Here is a 21,390-nt window from a genome sequence, read left to right as displayed (position 1 = left end):
AAGCCAGCTTGGAAAAGTGTCAAAGTGGGTGGTTAACAGAGATAACAGTCAAAGAAAAAGGAAGCATCCTGGTTATACGGTTAAATTTAAAATCATCCTGAAACATGTCTTAAACTATGTCATAATTCCTATATGAGTCACTGTTCTCTTCTGCTATACAATTAAGTATACAACTTTGGCATTTTACTTGATTTATTCAAAAATCCTTTCAAATAATAATGGGAGTTATGGGTGCATGTTGTGGATAATGATACAAAAATGTTTCATAGAATCCAAAATATAATATAAATTAAGACATTAAAATGCTTTGTATGGACTATATGGACTATGCTTTATCATTTCCTAATTTTAAGTATAATAATGATAGATTTGTGTAGCACTTTAAGGTTTGGAAAGCACTTTGCAAATGGAAGAGATGAGATGGTAAACATTATATGATAAGTCCACTATCTTGTTGTATATCCAGCTGTTATTGCCCTTCAGATGTCATATTGCCAATGCATAGAGACCACATTTTTCTCAAGTTGATGGCACAGTAAGAAGGAAGATCTGAGTTCAAATCTTCAGACACTCACAACCTATCTGACCCTAGACAAGTAACTTAGCCTCATTTTTCTCATCTCAAAATGGGGCTAATAATAGCCCTAACTCCCAGGGTTGTATAAGAATAAATAATATATTAATGTTAATAATTACCTGACAAGATCTCCAAGATCCTATGTAATTATAAAATCATAGAATTTAAAAATAAATCTATTCAATAACATTTGTGTTTGTAAAAAATAATAAAGGTAAAGAACTCACTCCATTATTTAATAAACTGTTTTCATTATCACTACATCACTTATTACTATGTTCTTTTTAAGTAAGCAATGTGGTTTTTAAAATCTGATGTTTCTACTCTTTCAACTTTAAACATGTTTAATAAATCAAATCTTCTGAAATTCTGAAAGATGTTTCACTCTGCTGTAAGATCAAAGCCTTTCTTGCCTTTTTATTGTACAAAGCTCTCTTTCTTTGATATCAGTGACTCAACCTATTCATGTCATTCTGAATGCAATAAGAAAAACTACAAATTATAGCAATCAACCAATCAATATTTATTGAGTGTGCAGGATGTAAAACATTGCCTGAAGGGTGTGGAGGATACAAAGAAGGTAAGACATGGTCCTTGTCTTTTAGTAACTCACCATCTCACTGGGCAGTATGACAGGTCCACATAAAAATATACCAGGCTCTGTTATGATAAGCACTGTGTAAGTGGAATGAACAATAAATGCTGTCAGTTCAGAGGAAGGAGTGATCATTGAGAGCCTCGGTGATCAGATAAGGCTTCAGATAAAAGAGGTGGAATTTGAGCTGAATCTTAAAGCACTGGTAGGATTTTATTATGTATTGCTGGTTTGAGTAAAGGCCAGGCAGTAGAAAAGGCCAATGCAATTCAGAGAAAAGGGAACAAAACAATTTAGATGGAGAAGAGGGTTTATATAGGAGAATTGTAGGAAACCTGGCAAGATAAACTAAGTTAGATTGTAAAGGGTCTTGAATACTAAAGTTGGGTTTTTTATTCTATAGACCAAAGATGACAATGTTTTCTCTGTATAAAGTTTCTTTTGATCTTTGGAGTTGGTGTGGTGTCATTAATGAATACAATTCACTGATCACTGAAGTACTGTTCACTATGTTCCTTTCCCCATTAGTATAAAGCTGTTACATCAAGTAGTTTATATATCCACTGGTTGCTAGCTATTGATTAGGAAGCATTTCTCTAAGCAATGGGAGCCATAGAAGGTTTTTTGGAGAGGAGGATAGCATCATAAAGAAGAAAGCTTTACGAGGGAGAGAGCATGGAGGGAGGGAAGCCAATTAAAGGGAATTACAAAAATATAGGCAAAATTTAATGAGAACTTGAAGTAGGGTGGTAACAACAGAAACTAAAAAGGGACAGATCTTGAAGAAAGTTTGATGAAAGGATTGACATAATTTAATGGCATCACAGAGTGTGGGGTGGGAATGAGAACATGATAAAGAAGGAATCATTGATGACTCAGAGGTTTTGATCCTGGATGACTAAGAGAACCACTGATATAAATACAGGCATACCTTGGAGATATTGCAGGTTCCATTCCAGACCACCACAATAAAGCAAATATTGTAATAAAGTGAGTCACGATTTTTTTGTTTCCCAGTACATATAAAAATTTATTTATACTATAGTATAGTCGCTTAAGTTTGTAATTGTATTATGGGGTTTTGTGTGTGTGTGTTTTGTGGGGCAATGAGGGTTAAGTGACTTGCCCAGGGTCACACAGCTAGTAAGTGTCAAGTGTCTGAGGCTGAATTTGAATTCAGGGCCTCCTGAATCCAGGGCCCATGCTTTATCTACCATGCCACCTAGCTGCCCCCTGTGATTATATTATGTCTAAAAATATATATACCTTACTTTAAAAATACTTTATTACTAAAAATCCTAACCATTATCTGAGCCTCTAGCAAGTTGTAATCTTTTTTTGTTGGTTGAAGGGTCTTGCCTCAATGTTGATGGCTGCTGACTGTTCAGGCTGGTAGTTTCTGAAGGTTGGGGTGGCTGTAGCAATTTCTTAAAATATAACAACAATGAAATTTGTTGCATCAATTGACTCGTCCTTTCATTTGCACACTTAGAGGACATTTAGGGTTATTAATTGGCCTAATTTCAATATTGTTGTATCACAGAGAATAGTGAGAACAGAGGAGAGGGAGAAAGATGGGGGAATGGCTAGATCATGGAGTAGTCAGAACACACACAACATTTATCAATTAAGTTTGCCTTCTTATATGGGTACAGTTCATGGTACCCCAAAACAATTACAATAATAATATCAAAGATCACCCATCACAGATCACCCAAACAGATATAACATAATGAAAAAGTTTGAAATATTTTAAGAATTGCCAAGATGTAAAAAGAACCATGCTGTTGGGAAAACGGTGTTAATAGACTTGGCGCAGATTTGCCACAAATCTTCAAATTTATTAAAAAAACAACTCATGGCATCTGCAAAGTGCAATAAAGCAAAATACAACAAAACAAGGTATACCTGTGAGTCATGAGGAGGAGCTACTTTGGAAGGAAAACAATTCATTTAGTTCAACAAGGACTTAGTAAGAGCCACTATGTATGGAACACTGTGAAAGGTGTTAGGGATGCAAATACAAAATTGAACAATAGTCCCTGTCCCAAAACAGCTTTAGTTTCAGGCATCCAGAGTCTGAAATAAAAATGTCCAGGAGGCACTTGAAAATATGGAAATGGAAACTGAGAGAAAGGTAAGAGCTATAGATAAAAATCTGTAGAGTTTTTTTTTTTCACATAGAAGTAATAGTTGAAGCTGTGAGAATAAATGAGTTCTCTAAGACTGAGAACCTAAAAAAAGAAGAACAGAGAACAAAAGACCAAACCTTGTGAAATGCCAACATTGTCATGGCAGGAAGACAAAAGGTGTGAGTACTAGAGACAGAGAGGGCACAGTTAAAGGAAGAAAACCTGTATTTTACCATAACATGGAAACCAAAGAAGCAAAGGCTTTAAAGAAGGAAGAAGTGGTTGTCAGTGTCAAAGGCTATACAGAGGTCAAAAAGGATGAGTGAGAAAAATCCTTTAGAGCTAGCACATAGAAAGCTATGGAAGACTAGTTTCCATAGTTTCAATAGGGCACTGAGCGCATATCAGATTCCAACAGGTTAAGGAGGGGAGGGAAGAGGCAGCAGTAGTGAGGAAACAGAGGTTTCTAACCCTAACTAGATTTCTAACCACTCATTCAAGAAACTTCGTTATGATACTATCATGACAAATGAATCCTCTTTAATTAGGAAGAAACAAAAAAGGTTGAAAATTCATTTCAACTAAGTATAACTTTTAAAGCACCCTGTAAAACTGGATTAAAATTGAAATAAGTAAAAGTATTTATTCAGATAGCCTCATATTAGTAGGATATAAGAAAAGTGCAAAATATGACTGAGTTGAGATTCTGCCATATTAGTTTTAAAGAATTTTTTTCTTTGCTCAAAGATAAACAGATCTTGAAGATGGTCTTTACTGAAACCTTTCTCAGGTATTACTCACAGAAATCAAAAATACAGTTGCCTAAACCAAGGTTTTCTACAGAAATATTAATGCAAATTGCTGTGGAAGCCTGAGAGTGATTTTAAAGTGGCCATCAGCAGGCAGCTGCTGTCAGGTTGTCTTTAATGTAGCTTTTAACCTCTGGTACTTTGAAGCAAAATATACTTTGAAGAGAGTGACTTAATATGGGTCCCTACTCGGGATACTTTGTTACAGTCTGATCAAGCTCTTGTAAAGAAAAACACTTTAGCTTGTGTTTTTATGTTCCCATGGACTCCATGAATTAGTGATGCAGTTAGTTCCTTGTTGCATTGAGTATTTCTATTTCAGTAGTAATAAAAGAATGAATGGATGTATATTTTAAAAGTATCCATTTATCAGAGGAACACTTAAAAAAAACCTCAACAAATTATGTCCCAATGGCCCTGCAAAATAAGACACATAAAAGAAATATATTCACTGGGAATTAAAATCTGCAATGCTATTATTTCAAAATCAGTAGTTTACCACTAAGATTTATTAGTTTCCCCTGACGCTAGCTGATATCACTAACTCCTAAGTTTTGATAAAATGACAAAATATTGCTACAGAAATACTATGTGTCATATTTCTTCCATTTCACTTAAAAGGCTATTTCTCATGATCAAATTATAACAATGAAAGTTATTGCTACTTAAAGAAAAGAAAGGCCTTTTGCCACCATCCTTTTGGTTTAATAAAATACTTACCAGTGTAGTAAAGATATAATGATAATACTCTGTCATCATTCCCATAGCTAATGCCTAAGAGAGAAACAAAAATTTAATTATTGAAAGGTCACACAATATGTAAGCTTGTGGCTTATGACAAGTAAGAACAAAACAGTTAATTCAACTGGAATCCAATCTACTGTATTTGAGTTACACTAAAATCAGGTCAAGCAAATCATTTCTCAGCAGTTAAAAGAGATTAGTAACTATTAAAGGAATTTATGAACCAAATCTTCTGATAGAAAGATTACTATTAGAATGTTGGGTGTTTTAAAGTCTATAGCTTTACATATTAATGAAGGCATTAAGATGCAACCCAAACCTGGAAATCAGGATATCTTAGTTTATTGTATTTTAATGTCTTCACTAAAAAAAAAAATCCCTAAATTAAGAGCACCATTTCATTTTGAAAAGTAGTATTACACATTTTTTAAAAGGTGCCAGGAAAATAAACGAGGCCTCATTTTGAGCCTTTTAACATTTCCTTAGCAGTAATGGAGCAGATCCAAATCCACTACCATTATTCAAAAAGTACAGATAATTAAAAATAGAGTTTCCAGTTTTCCTAATTGCAAAGTAGGGAATTTCTATGGTTTAATTCCACATCCTTAAAGTTCTCATGTATTTTACTACAATATACTGAAAGCAACAGCTTTTGGGGTTCAAATATCCACAACAAGAGGAAACTGCATCTTTTCCAATCTCTGTAAATTCCTTATAAACATTTAGGGAGTATACCCCCAAAGGTATTCATTTTAGCTACTAATGATTGCTAAATTCAGTTTTGCATGTAGGGAAGACTTGATGAAATGGAAACAGGTGCTTTCACAAGGGACCAGTGCATTTCTGCAAGATCATTATCTCTATTCTCATCTGTTGAGCAGTTTCCAAAATACCATTGCCAAACACATGTCACCTTATGATTGGAAGAGCAAAAGGATCCTATTTTGCCATTAACTAATAAGAAAAGATAAAGTCTATATTCTGACCATACAGGATGTGAGGTTTGGGAGAGGAAATATTTAGAGGGATTCTGGATGGGAAGTGAGAGCATTTGTGCATGGAGTAGAGAGAAATGTTTGCTAGGGGATTAATGAAAAATGATGCTATGAGAACGGAGGAGGAAAGACATTTATGTGCCAAGAACCTATTGACTCTATGACTAAATCTATAGGAAACAATTTTGGCATGGATAGTGACTAAATTAGTGGATCTGTGTAAACATTTTGCTTTTTAATCATTAGAGTAAAATCAACAAAATCAAGTGTTTAGTGTTGTATATTTGACTGGATATATACTATAAAGCAGTCACAAATGTTGGAAAAAATCTCAAATCATGATAATTAGTTGGTGCTAAAATCTATGTATGTAAGCTAGTTTTAGATAATACATAAGGTTGTACTGGAGACTACCCTCTTAGTATAATTGGGCAAGGATATTTAGATAACTTCATAGAAGGTTTTACATTAAAATAAGGCTCAAGAGAAGGAAAAAATTCTTGCAAATGTAGGCACTAATACCAGAGAGTTTCTGGGAACTAATAAAAGAACAAGAAGTGACTATTTGGTTAATGTGTGAAAGGGAGATATAATGGCAGAAAAGCCTGATTTAAATTTTCACTGAAAGAATGGAAAGGTAAAAGCTGACTGACACAGTAAGAGATACAAGGGTGCCATCATTTCAGCATTATCATCCCAGAGTGTCCTTACCTCAGATGATTTTTTCAAGTATGAATAATATTAATAATGTAAATATTGGCAGTTGTCTTTGCATATTCAAATTCATATGCATATGATCCTGGGCAAGTCATTTAACTCCAATGCATTTCAGGCAATTGCCCAGGAATTTTCTAGAATATATTGGCTGGGTTGTGATCTTTGTTGGAGGGATTTCCTACATCAGGAATATTTTAAGTGAATGAAACCACAGATCATTTGTGATTCTGATATGCTCATAACATAAATTTGAAGTGGGAATTGGGTTTAAATTGAAAAAACAAGACAAACTCATCTTATAAGGTAATCATATCATGACCCTATTTTTTACTATATATATTGAGAGGAGACAAACTGAACCCACCTACAGTATACAGAAATCTGTATGAAATAATTGGTCCCATAACAACTAGAAAATTATGGAGATGAGGATTGGAGCTGTGATTTCAATGATGTGTCAAATTCCATGATGAGGAAATTCCCTTTAACAATGTAGGTCTTGGGCAGCTAGGTGGTGCAGTGGATAGAGCACCAGCCCTGGAGTCAGGAGGACCTGAGTTCAATTCTGGCCTCAGACACTTAACACTTAACTAGCTGTGTGACCCTGGGTAAGTCACTTAAACCCAATTGCCTCACCAAAAAAAACAAAACAAAAAAGCAACAATGTAGGTCAGCATGTTCTCTGCAAATTATAGTCTTAAAGAGTTGCCTAGTGCCCTGAGAGATTGCCCAGGGTCATGCAGCCAGGAAATATCAGAGGTGGAACATGATATTTAATATGAGGAAAATTCAACATATTGTTCTGAATGACCAACAGATAGCAGACCATGAAATGGTCAGTCATAAGAACTACTTCCACTCCTGGCTGACCAAGTTATTCAAAGTACTTGTAAGTCACAGAGAGGGGGAAGGAATATGCCTAGAAAGTGCTAACAGGCCACTAGCCCATCCCTGTTACAGACTAAGGGATCATCCTACCCTATCCCCTGACTCTTACCACTATTCTAGATGGCAGAGTAGTACATCACCACAAAAATGGGTAGGTCTAGGTCTAACATTATGTAGCCAACTATGGGGTAGGGTGTTACCCTATCTTAAGGTTAACTACTTCAGGTCACATGGGCTTAATTACCACAAATAAAGCAATTGGGATTGTTCCTCGTGATGATAAATAACAAACAAGGGGGTCAAGAAATGTAGTTCTTAGGGTCCAGTATAGTGTTTGAGACGTCTATAGAACATTTGGGACTGAGGACAAAGGTTTAACTTAACAGATTCTAATTGAATCAGGAGGGACTTGTGGAGACAGTCCTTATGCTATCTCCTTGTGAACTTCTACTGCCTTTAATCTGAAGTATCTCAGGCTTCCCTGCTCAATCTTACCCTTATTCACCAGCCTTCCCTGGTCAAGCATCCTTGCAGTCAGTCTCCTCTGCCAGTACAACTGAGACTCAGAGAGATTAAGTGAATAGTGCAAAGTCACACAGGTACTAAGTGGCAGGGCAGGAATTCAAATCTAGGCCCCCTGACTCAAAATAAAGTGTTCTTTCTGAAATACGATTCAGCCTTTCAGAAAGGTAACTTGATATACTTTCAGTTGCTGTGGTCCACCTCAAGGTTGGTTAGGAATGTTCATATATAATTTTGAATTATCAAATGTCATAAAGTCAATGTTTTATTTCAAAGAGAATGTTTCATTGACCATTTATCTTAATGCAGGATGAACAGGGGCATAGAGGACTGAAACATGCAGCCTCACAGAGGAAGTACCTGTCTTTATGTCCTTGGGAATCCTCAGAGCCAAGAAAATAAGCACTGATATGCTTTACTATATGCAAATAGATAAGAAGAAGGCCTCACTTCATTCTAAAGAATTTTCCATTAATGTGACATTCCAAAAGGATTGGGAAAACAATATGTAAAGATAATGTCAGAAATGGAAAGGGGTGACAGAAAGAAGGCAACCAGTTACCAGATATTACAAAATTTAGAGATACCATAGAGATTCTTTATAATCTTCTATATATAAACATTATATACACATATATAGATATATCAAGTTCACATGTATAGATGTATCTATCTATAATACATATCTATAAATATGTATCTATTTATATATTGATTTTCCAGAAAAGTCAATCATGAATGGGCTGTGTGCATTTGGACATCAATTCCCTTGTCTGTAAAATAAGGGGGTAAGTCTGGAGCAGGAATTCTTAGCACATAACAGGGGTCTGGTGTCAGGAGAACTCACCCTCATCTGAGAATATATAAAATGTTTATGCCTTCATAGAGAATATTGTTGTTACATAGGTGTTAGTGTGGTATAGTTGTTAGAATGCTGGATTTAGAATCAGAAGACCTGGGTTTGAATCTCACCTCTCCCATTTATTACCTATATTACTCTGGATGATCATTAAATTAAAAAGCACTTATTAAGAGCCTACCATTAGGGGGCAGCTGGTGGCACAGTGGGTAAAGCACTGGCCCTGATTTAGGAGGACCTGAGCTCAAATCCGGCCTCAGACACTTGACACTTATTAGCTGTTTGACCCTGGGCAAATCACTTAACCCTCATTGCCTCCCCCCCCCCTCCCCGCCAAAGAGAGAGAGAGAGAGAGAGAGAGAGAGAGAGAGAGAGAGAGAGTACTATTTACCAAATATCTACTTCTAAGGCACTGGGAAAGTCAATAAACCCCTCTGAGATTCAGTTTTCTCATTTGTAAAATGAGGGCATTGGACTAGGATGACCTTTAAGATCTCTTCTAGTGCCAAATCTCTGATTCTATGACTTTGTTCCCACACAGCATATAGGATGTAACTACCTTTCTACCATACCTGCTTCCACAATGAAAAACAGAGCATGCTATGTATATCTACAATGCATGCCATGTATATTGACAATGTTATAGCTTTTTTGTTTGTTTGGTGAGGCAATTGGGGTTAAGTGACTTGCCCAGGGTCACACAGCTAGTAAGTGTCAAGTGTCTGAGGTCAGGTCTGAACTCAGGTCCTCCTGAATATAGGGCTGGTGCTCTATCCACTGTGCCACCTAGCTGCCCTGACAATGTTACAGCTTTTTGAAAAAAAAATATACTGATTAATATTTAGAGTTTCTACAAATATTTAAAAAGTCAATTCTACAAATATTTAAAAGTTTATATAAAGGAAAATTAAATGGAAAACAATTATCATATTTATTAGAAAAATATCTCAAGTTGATTTGACTGATTTTTCTGCCTTACTGGGGAAAATAGTTCTTGTAGTGAAACTACACTTCAACTTCAAATTTTAATTTATTAAATATAATTGAAACTTGCCATTTAAACAAGTCAGTGATTACCTGTTTCAGAATGCCTGCTGCCATTTCATGACTGCAGTCAAAGATTACGTGAAACTCCTTGCCTCTTTTCATCTCCTTTAGTAAAGGTTTTGCATCCTTTGTGTCAGCAGGCAGCTGACGTATTTTCAACCGCAAATTGTACCTTGATGGAGCTTTAATGAGCTCTTGCAAACGAATGAGGCCTTTAATGAAAAAAGGAGAAAAGAATATTATGAAAACAATGATAAAAGGTAGTTCTTATTAAGACATACTCTTTTTCGGTGGCCATGAATTCACGAAGTCAAATAATAATATTATAGCCATACTCTAATATGACCATAATATCATGGTTATAACCCATTATAATCATAATATTATAGAATGACAATGGCTAATCATAATTCTTTGTTGTTATATATTTGTTTACTTTAATATTAATCTATAAGACTATACCTGATTTTGGAATTACTTTCAGTGACATGAACTAACCTATTTGTTATATTGTCCTAAAACTATTATATCTGTTTCCTAAGTATGATCTTTAAAAACAAAATTAAATTAATACTATGCCAGAATAATTGTTCCCAGTTGTTTCTGGATAACCTGTCAGATTTCAACATAGTTTAACTTTTTTATGACACTGGAACATCTAAAAGTTACATAAATAAAGTCATTGAGTTCATTTTGTTCAATTCTTAATTCTTTAAAACTAACACCAAAGACACAAGAAATAAAATAGCATAATTGGAAAAGTGGAATAAATACAAAAATATTTCTGCTTACATCAATTTCAGCATTTTTTATTGTAATAGTTTCTGCATAGAATTCTAAATATACAATTTTATTTTATAACAGTGTGATAATCTACAATATGTACAAATCACTGATCTGTGAGTGACTGACATTAACATTACATTATTTTACTTTTAAAGAAAAACAATAAAATCAGACTTTTCTTAATATACAAGTTCAGCTCTATATTAGAAATATGATATGTAAAATTATTTGTATTGCACAGAAATCTAATGTTCATAATTTAGTAATAATGAATGCTAGAATTTCATAAAGTTTTAAAAACAAAACTGCAATATGTAGCAATATTATATATAAAATCAAATGTATTGTTTTTCAGTATTTGTGTTATCAAGGAATTAGGTGGACTAATTTTCAAAATGTGAGTGCATAGAAAACTATGCTTTGCTCTATTCCATTAAATATTTTTATCACTGACTTAGATTAAAATGATGATATGCTTATGAAATTTATAAATGATACAAAGCTATTAAAGATATCTTGGAAGGTAGAATTGGGATCCAAAAAGATATTGGACAGGCTGGAACTAAGAGAAAAATTAAACATGATGAATGTTAATAGTAATAATTATCAAAGCCTATATTCATGTTTAAAATCATAAGTGCATAAGTAGCAAATATCAAGACAATCATTCACATGAGATAAGAACCTGAGATTTTCATGGGCCATAAACTCAAAATGAGTCAGCAACAGTGACCAAAAAGTTAATAGTATTTTTTAATGAATTAAGAAAAAGACAACATGTATAGTGTTTAAAATGAGGGATGGAAACAGTTGCACAATATCCTGTTCTTTCAGATCACATCTTGAGGATCGTGTTTCATTAAGGACACTATAATTTAGAAGAGATTGACAAACTGGAGAGCAACTAAAGAGGGGACTCAAAACTAGGTCATATTTGAAGGAACCAGAGATGTTTCACTTGGAGAAGAATTTAGGGAGGAGATAGGTTATAATTTATTTTGTCCCACAAATTTTAGAGCAATTGTCATATGGTTTGGGTTCAGAGGTGGAAAACAAGGACCCAAGGGTAGAAGTTATGGGCTAATACTTCAACAGAATAAAATGAAGACCTTCCTAACAGTCTTATCTATTCAAAAATGGAATGGGCTGCCTTGTGAAATAATGTATAATGCACCAGTGAAGATCTCCAATTCAAGATTGAAAATAATTGTGTGAGATATGTTGTAAAAGGGAAGATTTGGATAAGATTTCCTCTAAGTTTCTATTCAACTTTAAGATTCTATGAAGGTAGGTTGTTTTACAATATAACCCGTAATTTTAAAATAGCTCCAATTTAATAAGCCTAAAATAATTTCATTCACATAATGTTAAAAACACCACAAATAACAATTACCTGAATTAACTCATAAGTTATGATTAAACAGACTAGTATTCTATTTAATTTTATGAATTCAAGTGTTTTTTTAGCTCCAGCAAAAATAAAGACTAAAAAAATAGATTTTTAAATGGACCTATTAAACAATTAACCTTTCCATAATTATTTATTAATAGTCTACTATGTGATAAGCACTATGCTAAGAGCAGTGAATACAAAGAAAAGCAAAAGATAGTCCCTCATCTCCAGGAGCACACAGTCTATTGGGGAGGAAAAATGAAAACAACTATGTACAGACAAGATAAATTGACAATAATCAATAGAGAGAAGGCTCTAGCATTAAGTGGCATCAGGAAAGGCTTCCTTTAGAGGGTGGTATTTTAGCTAGACACAGAGATGAGAAGGGAGAGCATTATAGGCATGGGGGAATAGGCAGTAAAAATGCCCAATGTCAGAAGGAGTTTCTTGTTCAAGGAAAAGCAAGGAGACCATTTGTCACTGGATCACAGAGTACTTGGTGGAGGTAGAAGGGTAGAAAGTATAAGAATGATAGAAAGGGATAAGGGGAGAGGCAGGTTATGATGAGCTTTAAACACCAAATGGAAGATTTGATATTTGATACTAGAGGTCTTAAGGAGCTACTGGAGTTTACTGAGTAGAACAGTGCTATACTCAAACATCTTCATTGGGACAATCATTGACAGCTGAGTGGAGAATAGACTGTCCTGGACAAAGACTTGTGGCAGAGAGATCAACTAGCAGGCTCTCACAATAATCTAGGCATAAAGTGATGAAGATCTACACCAAGGTGGTGGCAATATCAGAGGAAAGAAAGTGTGGAGACATGAAAACAATTTTACAAAAGTAAAACTAAAATCCAGGTCATGCAGTGGATAGAGAGCAGGCCTGAAGTCAGGAAGATTCATCTTCCTGAGTTCAAATATGGCCTCAGATCCTAGTGTATGACTCTGGGTAAGTGACGTAACCCTGTTTGCCTCAGTTTCCTTATCTGTAAAATGACCTGGAGAAGGAAATGGCAAACCACTCCAGTATCTCTGCCAAGAAAACCCCAAATGGGGTCATGAAGAGTGAGACACAGCTGAAATGACTGAACAACTACAAAAAAGAAAATTAAAAGGCCTTGGCAATAAATTGCTTATTAGAATGTACTTCAATTTTGGGAATTAACATATATACTGAATATAGATTTAAGTACTGAGTTATACAAAGGTATATTTTAATTTGTAGCACATGTTTAAAGCTGAGAGAGCAAAGAATTGGGCATCTTCTTAATTGGGTTCCTTGAAGCTCTATATCTATGATCCAATGATCTAAATGCAGCTGTAAGAGAAAATGTTTTATAAAGAAAATGAGTGTAAAGGTCATTAGATCATAGATTTAGTTTTTTGGGTTTTTTTGGAGGGGCAATGAGGGTTAAGTGACTTACACAGGGTCATACAGCTGGAACGTGTCAAGTGTCTGAGGCCAGATTTGAACTCAGGTCCTCCTGAATCCAGGGCTGGTGATTTATCCACTGTGCCACCTACCTGCCCCAGCTCATAGATTTAGAGATAAAGATATCTTAGAGGTCATCTTGGTTATACCCCTTATTTTAGAAATAGGCAAACTGAGGCTAAAAGGAGATATATAAACTTCATGTTCACAAAAGCAGCAAACAGGACGGCCAACCCAGATGCTCTGACTCTAAATCCAGTGCTCTGCACTAATGAAAAGGTATATATTAGGTATATCAGCATTATAAATAAAGTAGTTTTGTTATTTGATATGCATGTAATACTTCTACAAATTATTCAACACCTTTGGGACACAGTCACTGAGTCTGTAAAATTAGTATTAATATAGGCAATTTCTGAGGGCCTTTCTACTACTAAATCTGTATTCTTATGATACTAAGATAGCAATAGATATATTTTTATATTATTCAAACAAATATGAAACATCTCTCCATTTCTCCCCAAGAATTATTCATAAACATCACATTTCAAAAGGAATGGAGCAGCAATATGTAAAGGCAGCATTAGGAATGGGGAAGGGACAAAAGAAGAAGTCAATTACCATACAGTTTTCCAAGGAGATATTTCACATTGTCCTCTATTTTTTCATTCATTTAGATTTGCTTTTTGTGTCTTGATTTCTCATATTCATTAGCTTCCATTTCCTCAATCCTAATCCTTAAACTATTATTTTCTTCAGAGAGTTTTTCCATTTGGCTTTTCAAGTTGTTGACTTTTTTTTTCATGACTTTCCTGCATCACTCTCATTTCTCTTTCCATTTTCCCCTCTACCTCTCTTACTTTATCTTCAAAGTCCTTTTTGAGCACCTCTATGGCCTGAGACAAATTCCCATTTTTCTTGGAAGCTTTGGATGTAGGAGCTTTGACTTTGTTGTCTTCTTCTGAGAGTATATTTTGATCTTCTTTGTCTCCAAAGAAACTTTCAATGGTCCACATTTTTTTCTGTTCATTCATTTTTCTAGTCTATTTCTTGACTTTTAACTACTTCTTAAAGTGGGACACTGCCTCCAGGATGCAGTGTCCCAAGCTTCAGGGAGTACAAGGTGGTACAATTTAAGGAGAAGCACGTTCTCCACTCCCCTGGCCTGTGCTCTGGTCTGTAAATAGCCCCAGGTTTGCTTGCTCTTTAACTCAGAAACAGAATTCTGTTTCACTATGGTTGCTAACTTTGGGCATACCTGTGCCCCTCTCCGACCTGGGCCCACCACTCAAGACTGCTTCCTGGTTCCAAGCACAGGAGTCCCACCTCAGAGCCAGCAGAGACCCCTGTAATCTCCCCCCAGGCAACAGCTCAACCCTCTCACCAGACTGTCAGCTAAATTTCAGAAGAAGCCTCCACTGAAGCTGATTCAGAGGCTCTGGAGGTCTCTTTCTCTGGCACTGCCTGGGGTTGGATTTGTGCAACATGGCTGAGTCTGTGCTCTACTCTCACCCTGGTACAACAGAACTTTTTCTGCCGACCTTCTAAGCTATCTTTGGCCTTTTGTGGGTTCTGCTGCTCCAGGAATTGTCTTATGGAATTATTTGGTTCATCAATCAATCAATTAACATTTGTAAGTGGCTCTTATGCATCGGATTATGTACTAAGTGCTGAAAATACAAATAGAAGCAAAAAACAGTCCCTGCCTTTAAGAACTTAAAATTTAGTATAAAATGCAAGCTATTCACAGGATAAATAGGAAACAATTAAAAGAGGTAGGAACTAGGAAAGAAAGAAGGCTTTACAGAACTAGAACATTGTACTCAGTAACAGCAACATTTTACAATGATCAACTGTGATAGACTTAGCTCTTCTCTGCAATACAATGATCCAAGACAATTTCAAAGGACTCATGACAGAAAATGCTCTCCACATTTAGAAAAAAGAACTGTGGAATCTGAATGCAGATTGAGCCTACTATTTCTACTTTTTAAAAAATTTTTGTTTTTTGAAGTTTTTCCCTTTTGTTCTGATTCTTCTTTCACAACATGACTGATATGGAAATATGTTTAATGTGATTGTACATATATATAACCTGCATCGTATTTCTTTCCGTCTTGGAGAGGGGAGAGGGAAGGGAGGGAAAGAAACAAATTTGGAACTCAAAATGTTATAAAAACAAATATTGAAGGGGCAGCTAGGTGGCACAGTGGATAAAGCACCAGCCCTGGATTCAGGAGGACCTGAGTTCAAATCCAGACTCAGACACTTGACACTTACTAGCTGTGTGACCCTGGACAAGTAACTTAACCCCCATTGCCCTGCAAACAAAACAAAACAACAAAACAAAACAAAAAACAAATATTGAAAACTATCTTTACATGTAACTGGAAAAAACACAGAATACTATTAAGATTGGGGGAAAAAGAGGGGTTGAGGAAGGCTTCCTGTAGAAGGTGAGATTTTAGGTAGAACTTAAAGAACCTAGAGAGAGACATAGTCAGAATGGAGGAAAAAGAACATACCAGGCATGGAGGGTAGCCAGGGAAAAAAAGCCTGTACATGAAACAGTCAGGAAGCCAGTGTCATTGGGTCAAAGAATATGTGTTGAAGAGGAAGGTATACAGAGGGAGCTAGGTACAAAGTGTTTGAATGTCAAACAGAGGATTTTGCATTTGATCCTAGAGAGAACAGAGAGCTGCTAGAGTTTATTGAACTGTGGGGAGGCAGGATTGGGTTGACATAATCAGACCTGGGCTTTAGAAAACTACTTTGGTGGCTGAGTGGAGGACAGATTGGAGTAAGGAAAGACTTGAGGCAGGCAGATTCACAGTGCACTATTGCAATAATTCAGAGGTGAGGTGATGAGGGCCTCCATCAAAATGGTGACACTGTTAGATGACAGAAGAGAGTGTATTCAAGAGATGTTGCAAAGGTGAAATCAACAGACCTTGACAACAGATTGAAAATGGGGAGTGAGAGAGTGTGGAATCCAGATGACACCTAAGTATTGAGCCTGAGGGTTTGAGGGTAGTGTAATACAAAGGTAGGAGGGAGAAGGAGGGTTATGGGGGGAGTGTAAAAGATAATGAGTTCTCTTTTGGACATATTCAGTTTAAGATGTCTACTGGACATCTAGTTCTAAATGTCTGCAAAAGGTAGTCAAAGATGCAAGGTTGGAGGTCAGCAGAAAGTTTGGAGCAGAATAGGTAGATCTGAGAATCATCAACATAAAGATGGTAATTAAATCCATGGGAGCTTATGGCATCACCAAGTCAACAAGTATAGAGGGAAAAGAGTACCCAGGACAGAACTTTGAGAGACACCTGTGGTTAGAGGGCATTATCTGGAAGAGGATCCAGAATATGCATGGTCAAATATGTAGGAGAAGAACCAGACAGAACGGTAACCTGAAAACCTAGAGAAAAGAGGGTATCAGGGAAGAAAGAGTGATCAATGGTGTCAAAGTTTGCAAAGAGGTCAAGGAGAATGAGGAGGATTGAGAAAAAGACCATTGGATTTGGCAACTAAGATCATTAGTAATTTTGGAGAGAATAGTTTCAGTAAAATGATAAGAAGCCAGATTGTAAGGAGTTAAGAAGTAAATGAGAGGAGAGAAAATGGAGATAATTATCGTAGATGGCCTTTTAAAGTAGTTTAGTTACAAAAGGCAGAAGAAACATAGAATGATAGAGGGCTTAGAAGTATCAAGTGAGGGCTTTTTGAGGATGGATGAGACATGGACATGTTTATAAGCAGTAGGAAATGAGCCAGTAGAAAGAAAGAAATTGAAAATAAATGAAAGAGTAGGGATGACAGAGGAGGACTATCTGTTGGAGGAGATGGGGCTGGCATAGGATTGATTGAACAAGTATGAGAGTTAATCTTGGTGAAGAGTAAGGTCACTTCATCATATGAGAAAAGAGAGAAGGAGGAAAGAGTGGCAGAAGGCATCTGAGTGATGGGAGATGTGGGAAAGGCAGGGAAAGGGAGCTCATGGAAAATGGTCTTATTTTTTCTGTAAAACATGAGGCAAGAGAGTGGGGGAAAAACCATTGTGGGGAGTGGAATAGTGAGTTGATAAGGGAAGTATAGTAGGATTGCCAAGCTGCAGGGAGGGCCCACTTGAGTTTTTGTAACACAAATTTATAGCAAAACAAATCAGAAACATTGCATGATTTTCTCCATTGTCATTCAGCAGCTCATGTGTTGGAACAAATGTGATGAATGGTGAGAGTGATCCAAGGCTGAGGCTCAACTGGGCATAATCAGCATTATCATAAAGGGACTAGGGATTAAAGAGAAAAGGACTTTGTAGAGTTGAATTGGTTCACCAAAGGGTCAACATGGGGAAAAGGAGATAGTGACTAGTGCAGGGGAAAGGACTGGGAGAGGATTGAGGGATGGTGGGATTGGAGGTCAAAGACTGAACAAAGGAGGCAGAAGGAAAGGTTAAAAAAACCCAATAGATTATGGTCAGATAAGGGGATTTCAGAATCTTGAAAATAGAGGTAGTACATTTATCATCTATAAAATAAGAGTATTAGAGTAATAAGTGGGAGTAATTGGGGATATGAATAATAAGTGGGAGTTCTTAACCTGGGGCCTGTGAACTTAAATACACAAACATATATTGATAACAGTATTTCAGTATAATTTGTTTTCTTCGTAATCTTAAATGTCTTATTTTGTTTATTTAAAAACAATTCCAGAGACAACTAGGTGGCACAGTGGATAAAACACCAGCCCTGGATTCAGATCCGGCCTCAGACACTTGATATTTACTTGCTGTGTGACCCTGGGTAAGTCACTTAACCCTCATTGCAGATAGATAGATAGATAGATAGATAGATAGATAGATAGATAGATAGATAGATAGATAGATAGATAGATAAAAATAAAAACAATTCTGATAACGGATTCCTAGGTTTACCAGACTGTTCAAGGGATCCATGACACAATAAAAAGTGAAGAAGGCCTGGACTAAAAGATTAAGTCCCTCCAGCTCTTTTATATTCTGAGACTAAAATAATTCTTGGAAGATATTGAGAGTGCTTAAATGAAGTACATTGGAGAGATAGAAAGAAAATCACACACACATCCCCAAAATGCATACAAAAGGTAGCTAAATATATAAATGATTACAATCTTAATCATCATCACACTGTCATAAACTCCAAATTATGGGACCTTTACAAAAGGTTCTACTTATCTGTTATTTCATTTATTTCCAAGAGGAGAGGATATTTAATAATTTTTATTATTCACATATAAAACTTATGAATCGTCCTGATTATCTGTCAGTAGGCAGAAGAGCTCATGAAAATGTGACTAAATGGTTTCTAATCTCACCCTCTTGTTCAGCCTCCTTTGAACAAGTAATTAGGGTGGTTTACATTACTTAATTTAGGATGGTTGAGACTACAGTGCCAGATACTTTAATTTCATTAACTCAATTAAGAGTACTCATAGTTTCCCAGAGCTACAATTATTAAGTAGAATGAAACTTGAGAAAGGTAATAGCCAATTCCCCTAAAATTGAAGGTGTTAGGAAAACTTTTGATTCAATACTTTTAGTTATTAACCTGTGCCATTTGTGCTCTATTGCTAAATGAATGAATGTATAAATGAATGGATTAATGAATGAAAAAATTTAAAAGCATTTGTTATGTGTTTAATGTATGCTTTATATACACTAACAGGAAATTAGAGACATTCTCTGCTTCTAATGGCAAAAACAATACATATAAGTTCACAACTCATATAGAAAGACCCAGTGGTCTTTCAGCAAAGCAGATGGTAATATATATCCTTAAAATCTCCAGTGATAAAATAATATCTCTTTTTCATTTTGAACCATTCACAATCCCAAGAACTTTTCTGTTGAGAGCTTTCTTTTTTGGGTCTTCAGTGGCTGCTATTGCTGAGGGGGCAGATGGCGTATCTAAAGGAGTTGCTTCTAGGGAAGATGGCTATGAGGGTGGGGATAGAAGCAGAAATGGTGGTCTTAGGGCTTTGGGGGCATTGGTATTTCTGAGGCTCTTGAGCTTAGCTGCCCATCAGTGTCAGTCGGTTAGTGGTTGGTGGCAAGGAAGGTGGATCCCTTCTCCACAAAGATTGTTTCCCTCAGTGATGGCTATGGGGGCCAGACTGAAAATGGGGCTGGTGGTCTAGGTGACACTGGTATTCCAAGGGTTCTTAGATTGAAAGTGCCTAAACGTATCCATTGAGATCTGAGGAGAAACGGTGGTTGAGATGGTGGCTTGACTTTGCTATCAAAAGCCACCTCAGGATGACCTACTGGCTCCAAAAACATCTATAAGTGTACAACGTATAATTGTAGGACTAGCTATGCAGTGGAAGTGCACTGGATTGGGGATGAGAGGAATTGAGTACAAACTTTGCTTCTTCTCAGCTTAGCACCTGTCAGATTCTGTTCTTGATGTCTCCTGAGTTCAGGTTTTTCCTCCTCTTTTCTTTTTCTACTCTTCTTCTGCCAATTTCTTCCTAGAGCTTCTTTTCTGGTTTCTAAAACCTCAAATAAGTGTCTTGTCTCTAACTTACAATGTGAAACTCAACATATTTCAGTTTACTAAGCCTTCTGGGAAATGATACTGAATGATATTAAAGAATTTTTAAAAAACCTGTTAGAAGGAGTTGCCAACTCATATTTGAGAATCCAAATTTTCTTCTGTCTTCATTCATTCAGCCATGTATGCATGCATTCATTCAGGCAACAATCATTGTTGGGCTCACACTATGATTAAGAAATTATTTTGTGGGCATACTTAAACTGCCTTGAAGCTTTGTAAGAAAATGTTCCTTACTCTATTATAATTTGGTGCCATGGAGAAAAAATACCTTACCTAATTATAACAAATTTAATAGCATTCATTGTATTTTTTTGCAGGAAAAGGATAAAACACATTTTGGTTTCTTATTTCTGCATGTGTCATATAATTTGCATTTGACTTAGGCACAAGGATACTTCATATATTTCCATCTTGATCAGAGAGAAAAAGAAAAGACTAAGATACCATGCACATAAAGAAGACAATTAAAAAAAAAAGAAGAAGACTGAATCTCAATTGTTCAATTCTGACTTTGTATCACCTCTGTATATGGCACTCAGATTCTATCCTTATCCACTTGATATCTCATTTTTCATATTCTATTACTGGCTCCCCTTGCTACAAAGAGGTTAACCAATATTCTGCTCTACTGGCATTCATTCCCTAGTGCCAGGATACTCTTTTTTTTCAGGATTCCATAGTTAAAGAAACTAGATAACTGAAAGAGGTTTTATAAGAAAGCCACAAAGAATAAAAGGTTAAATATAGGACCTGAAGAAAAGTTAAAGTAGTTGAAATATTGTAACATTTTGTTTTATAATAGCTCACATTTATATAGCACTTACTATGTGGCAGACGTTAATGCTGAGTGCTTTAAAATATTTATCTCATTTTATTCTCACACTAACCTTGGGAGATAGGTGATATTATTATCTTCAACTCACATTTGAAGAAATTGAGGCAGAGAAAGGTTATGTGCCTTGCCCTGGGTCACACAGCTAGGAAGTGTCCAAGGCTGGATTTGAACTCAGATTTTCCTGACTCTGTGCTATCTTGTTGTCCTTTCAATGAATGAAGAGGTTTTATATATGATACAGAAGATACTAACAAACTATTCTCCAACTCCAAAGAAGTATATGCTATAGCCATGTCAGAAAGATTTAATTATAACTTAATTGTGATTAATTTATAATGGTGATTATCTTTTTCCCTCTTTGAACTCTCTGGAACCTCCCCCCCATTCAAGAACCCCAAATGCTGGGCTTTGTAAATAATACATCAACACAGTTAACATAGACTTCATAAACACTCACAAAC

The 21,390-nt window shown here is 35.9% G+C and overlaps 1 protein-coding gene across 3 annotated transcripts in view; it reads right to left on the bottom strand.

Moving 5' to 3' along the window:
• Positions 1-21,390, bottom strand: part of GRIK2 (glutamate ionotropic receptor kainate type subunit 2) — an 823,240-nt gene that overhangs the window by 465,402 nt on the left and 336,448 nt on the right. For all 3 annotated transcript variants that reach the window (XM_044001196.1, XM_044001197.1, XM_044001198.1), the window contains 2 exons: positions 9,916-10,097; positions 4,834-4,887 (listed from right to left, as the gene is read on the bottom strand). In XM_044001196.1, coding sequence (XP_043857131.1) covers positions 4,834-4,887; positions 9,916-10,097 — 236 coding nt within the window. The remainder of the gene's footprint in view (positions 1-4,833; positions 4,888-9,915; positions 10,098-21,390) is intronic.

This window comes from Dromiciops gliroides, chromosome 4, assembly GCF_019393635.1.
Source record: "Dromiciops gliroides isolate mDroGli1 chromosome 4, mDroGli1.pri, whole genome shotgun sequence".
Classification (NCBI taxonomy): Eukaryota; Metazoa; Chordata; class Mammalia; order Microbiotheria; family Microbiotheriidae; genus Dromiciops; species Dromiciops gliroides.
Note: the sequence above shows the minus strand (reverse complement) of the source record. Positions and strands in the feature narration are given on the sequence as shown.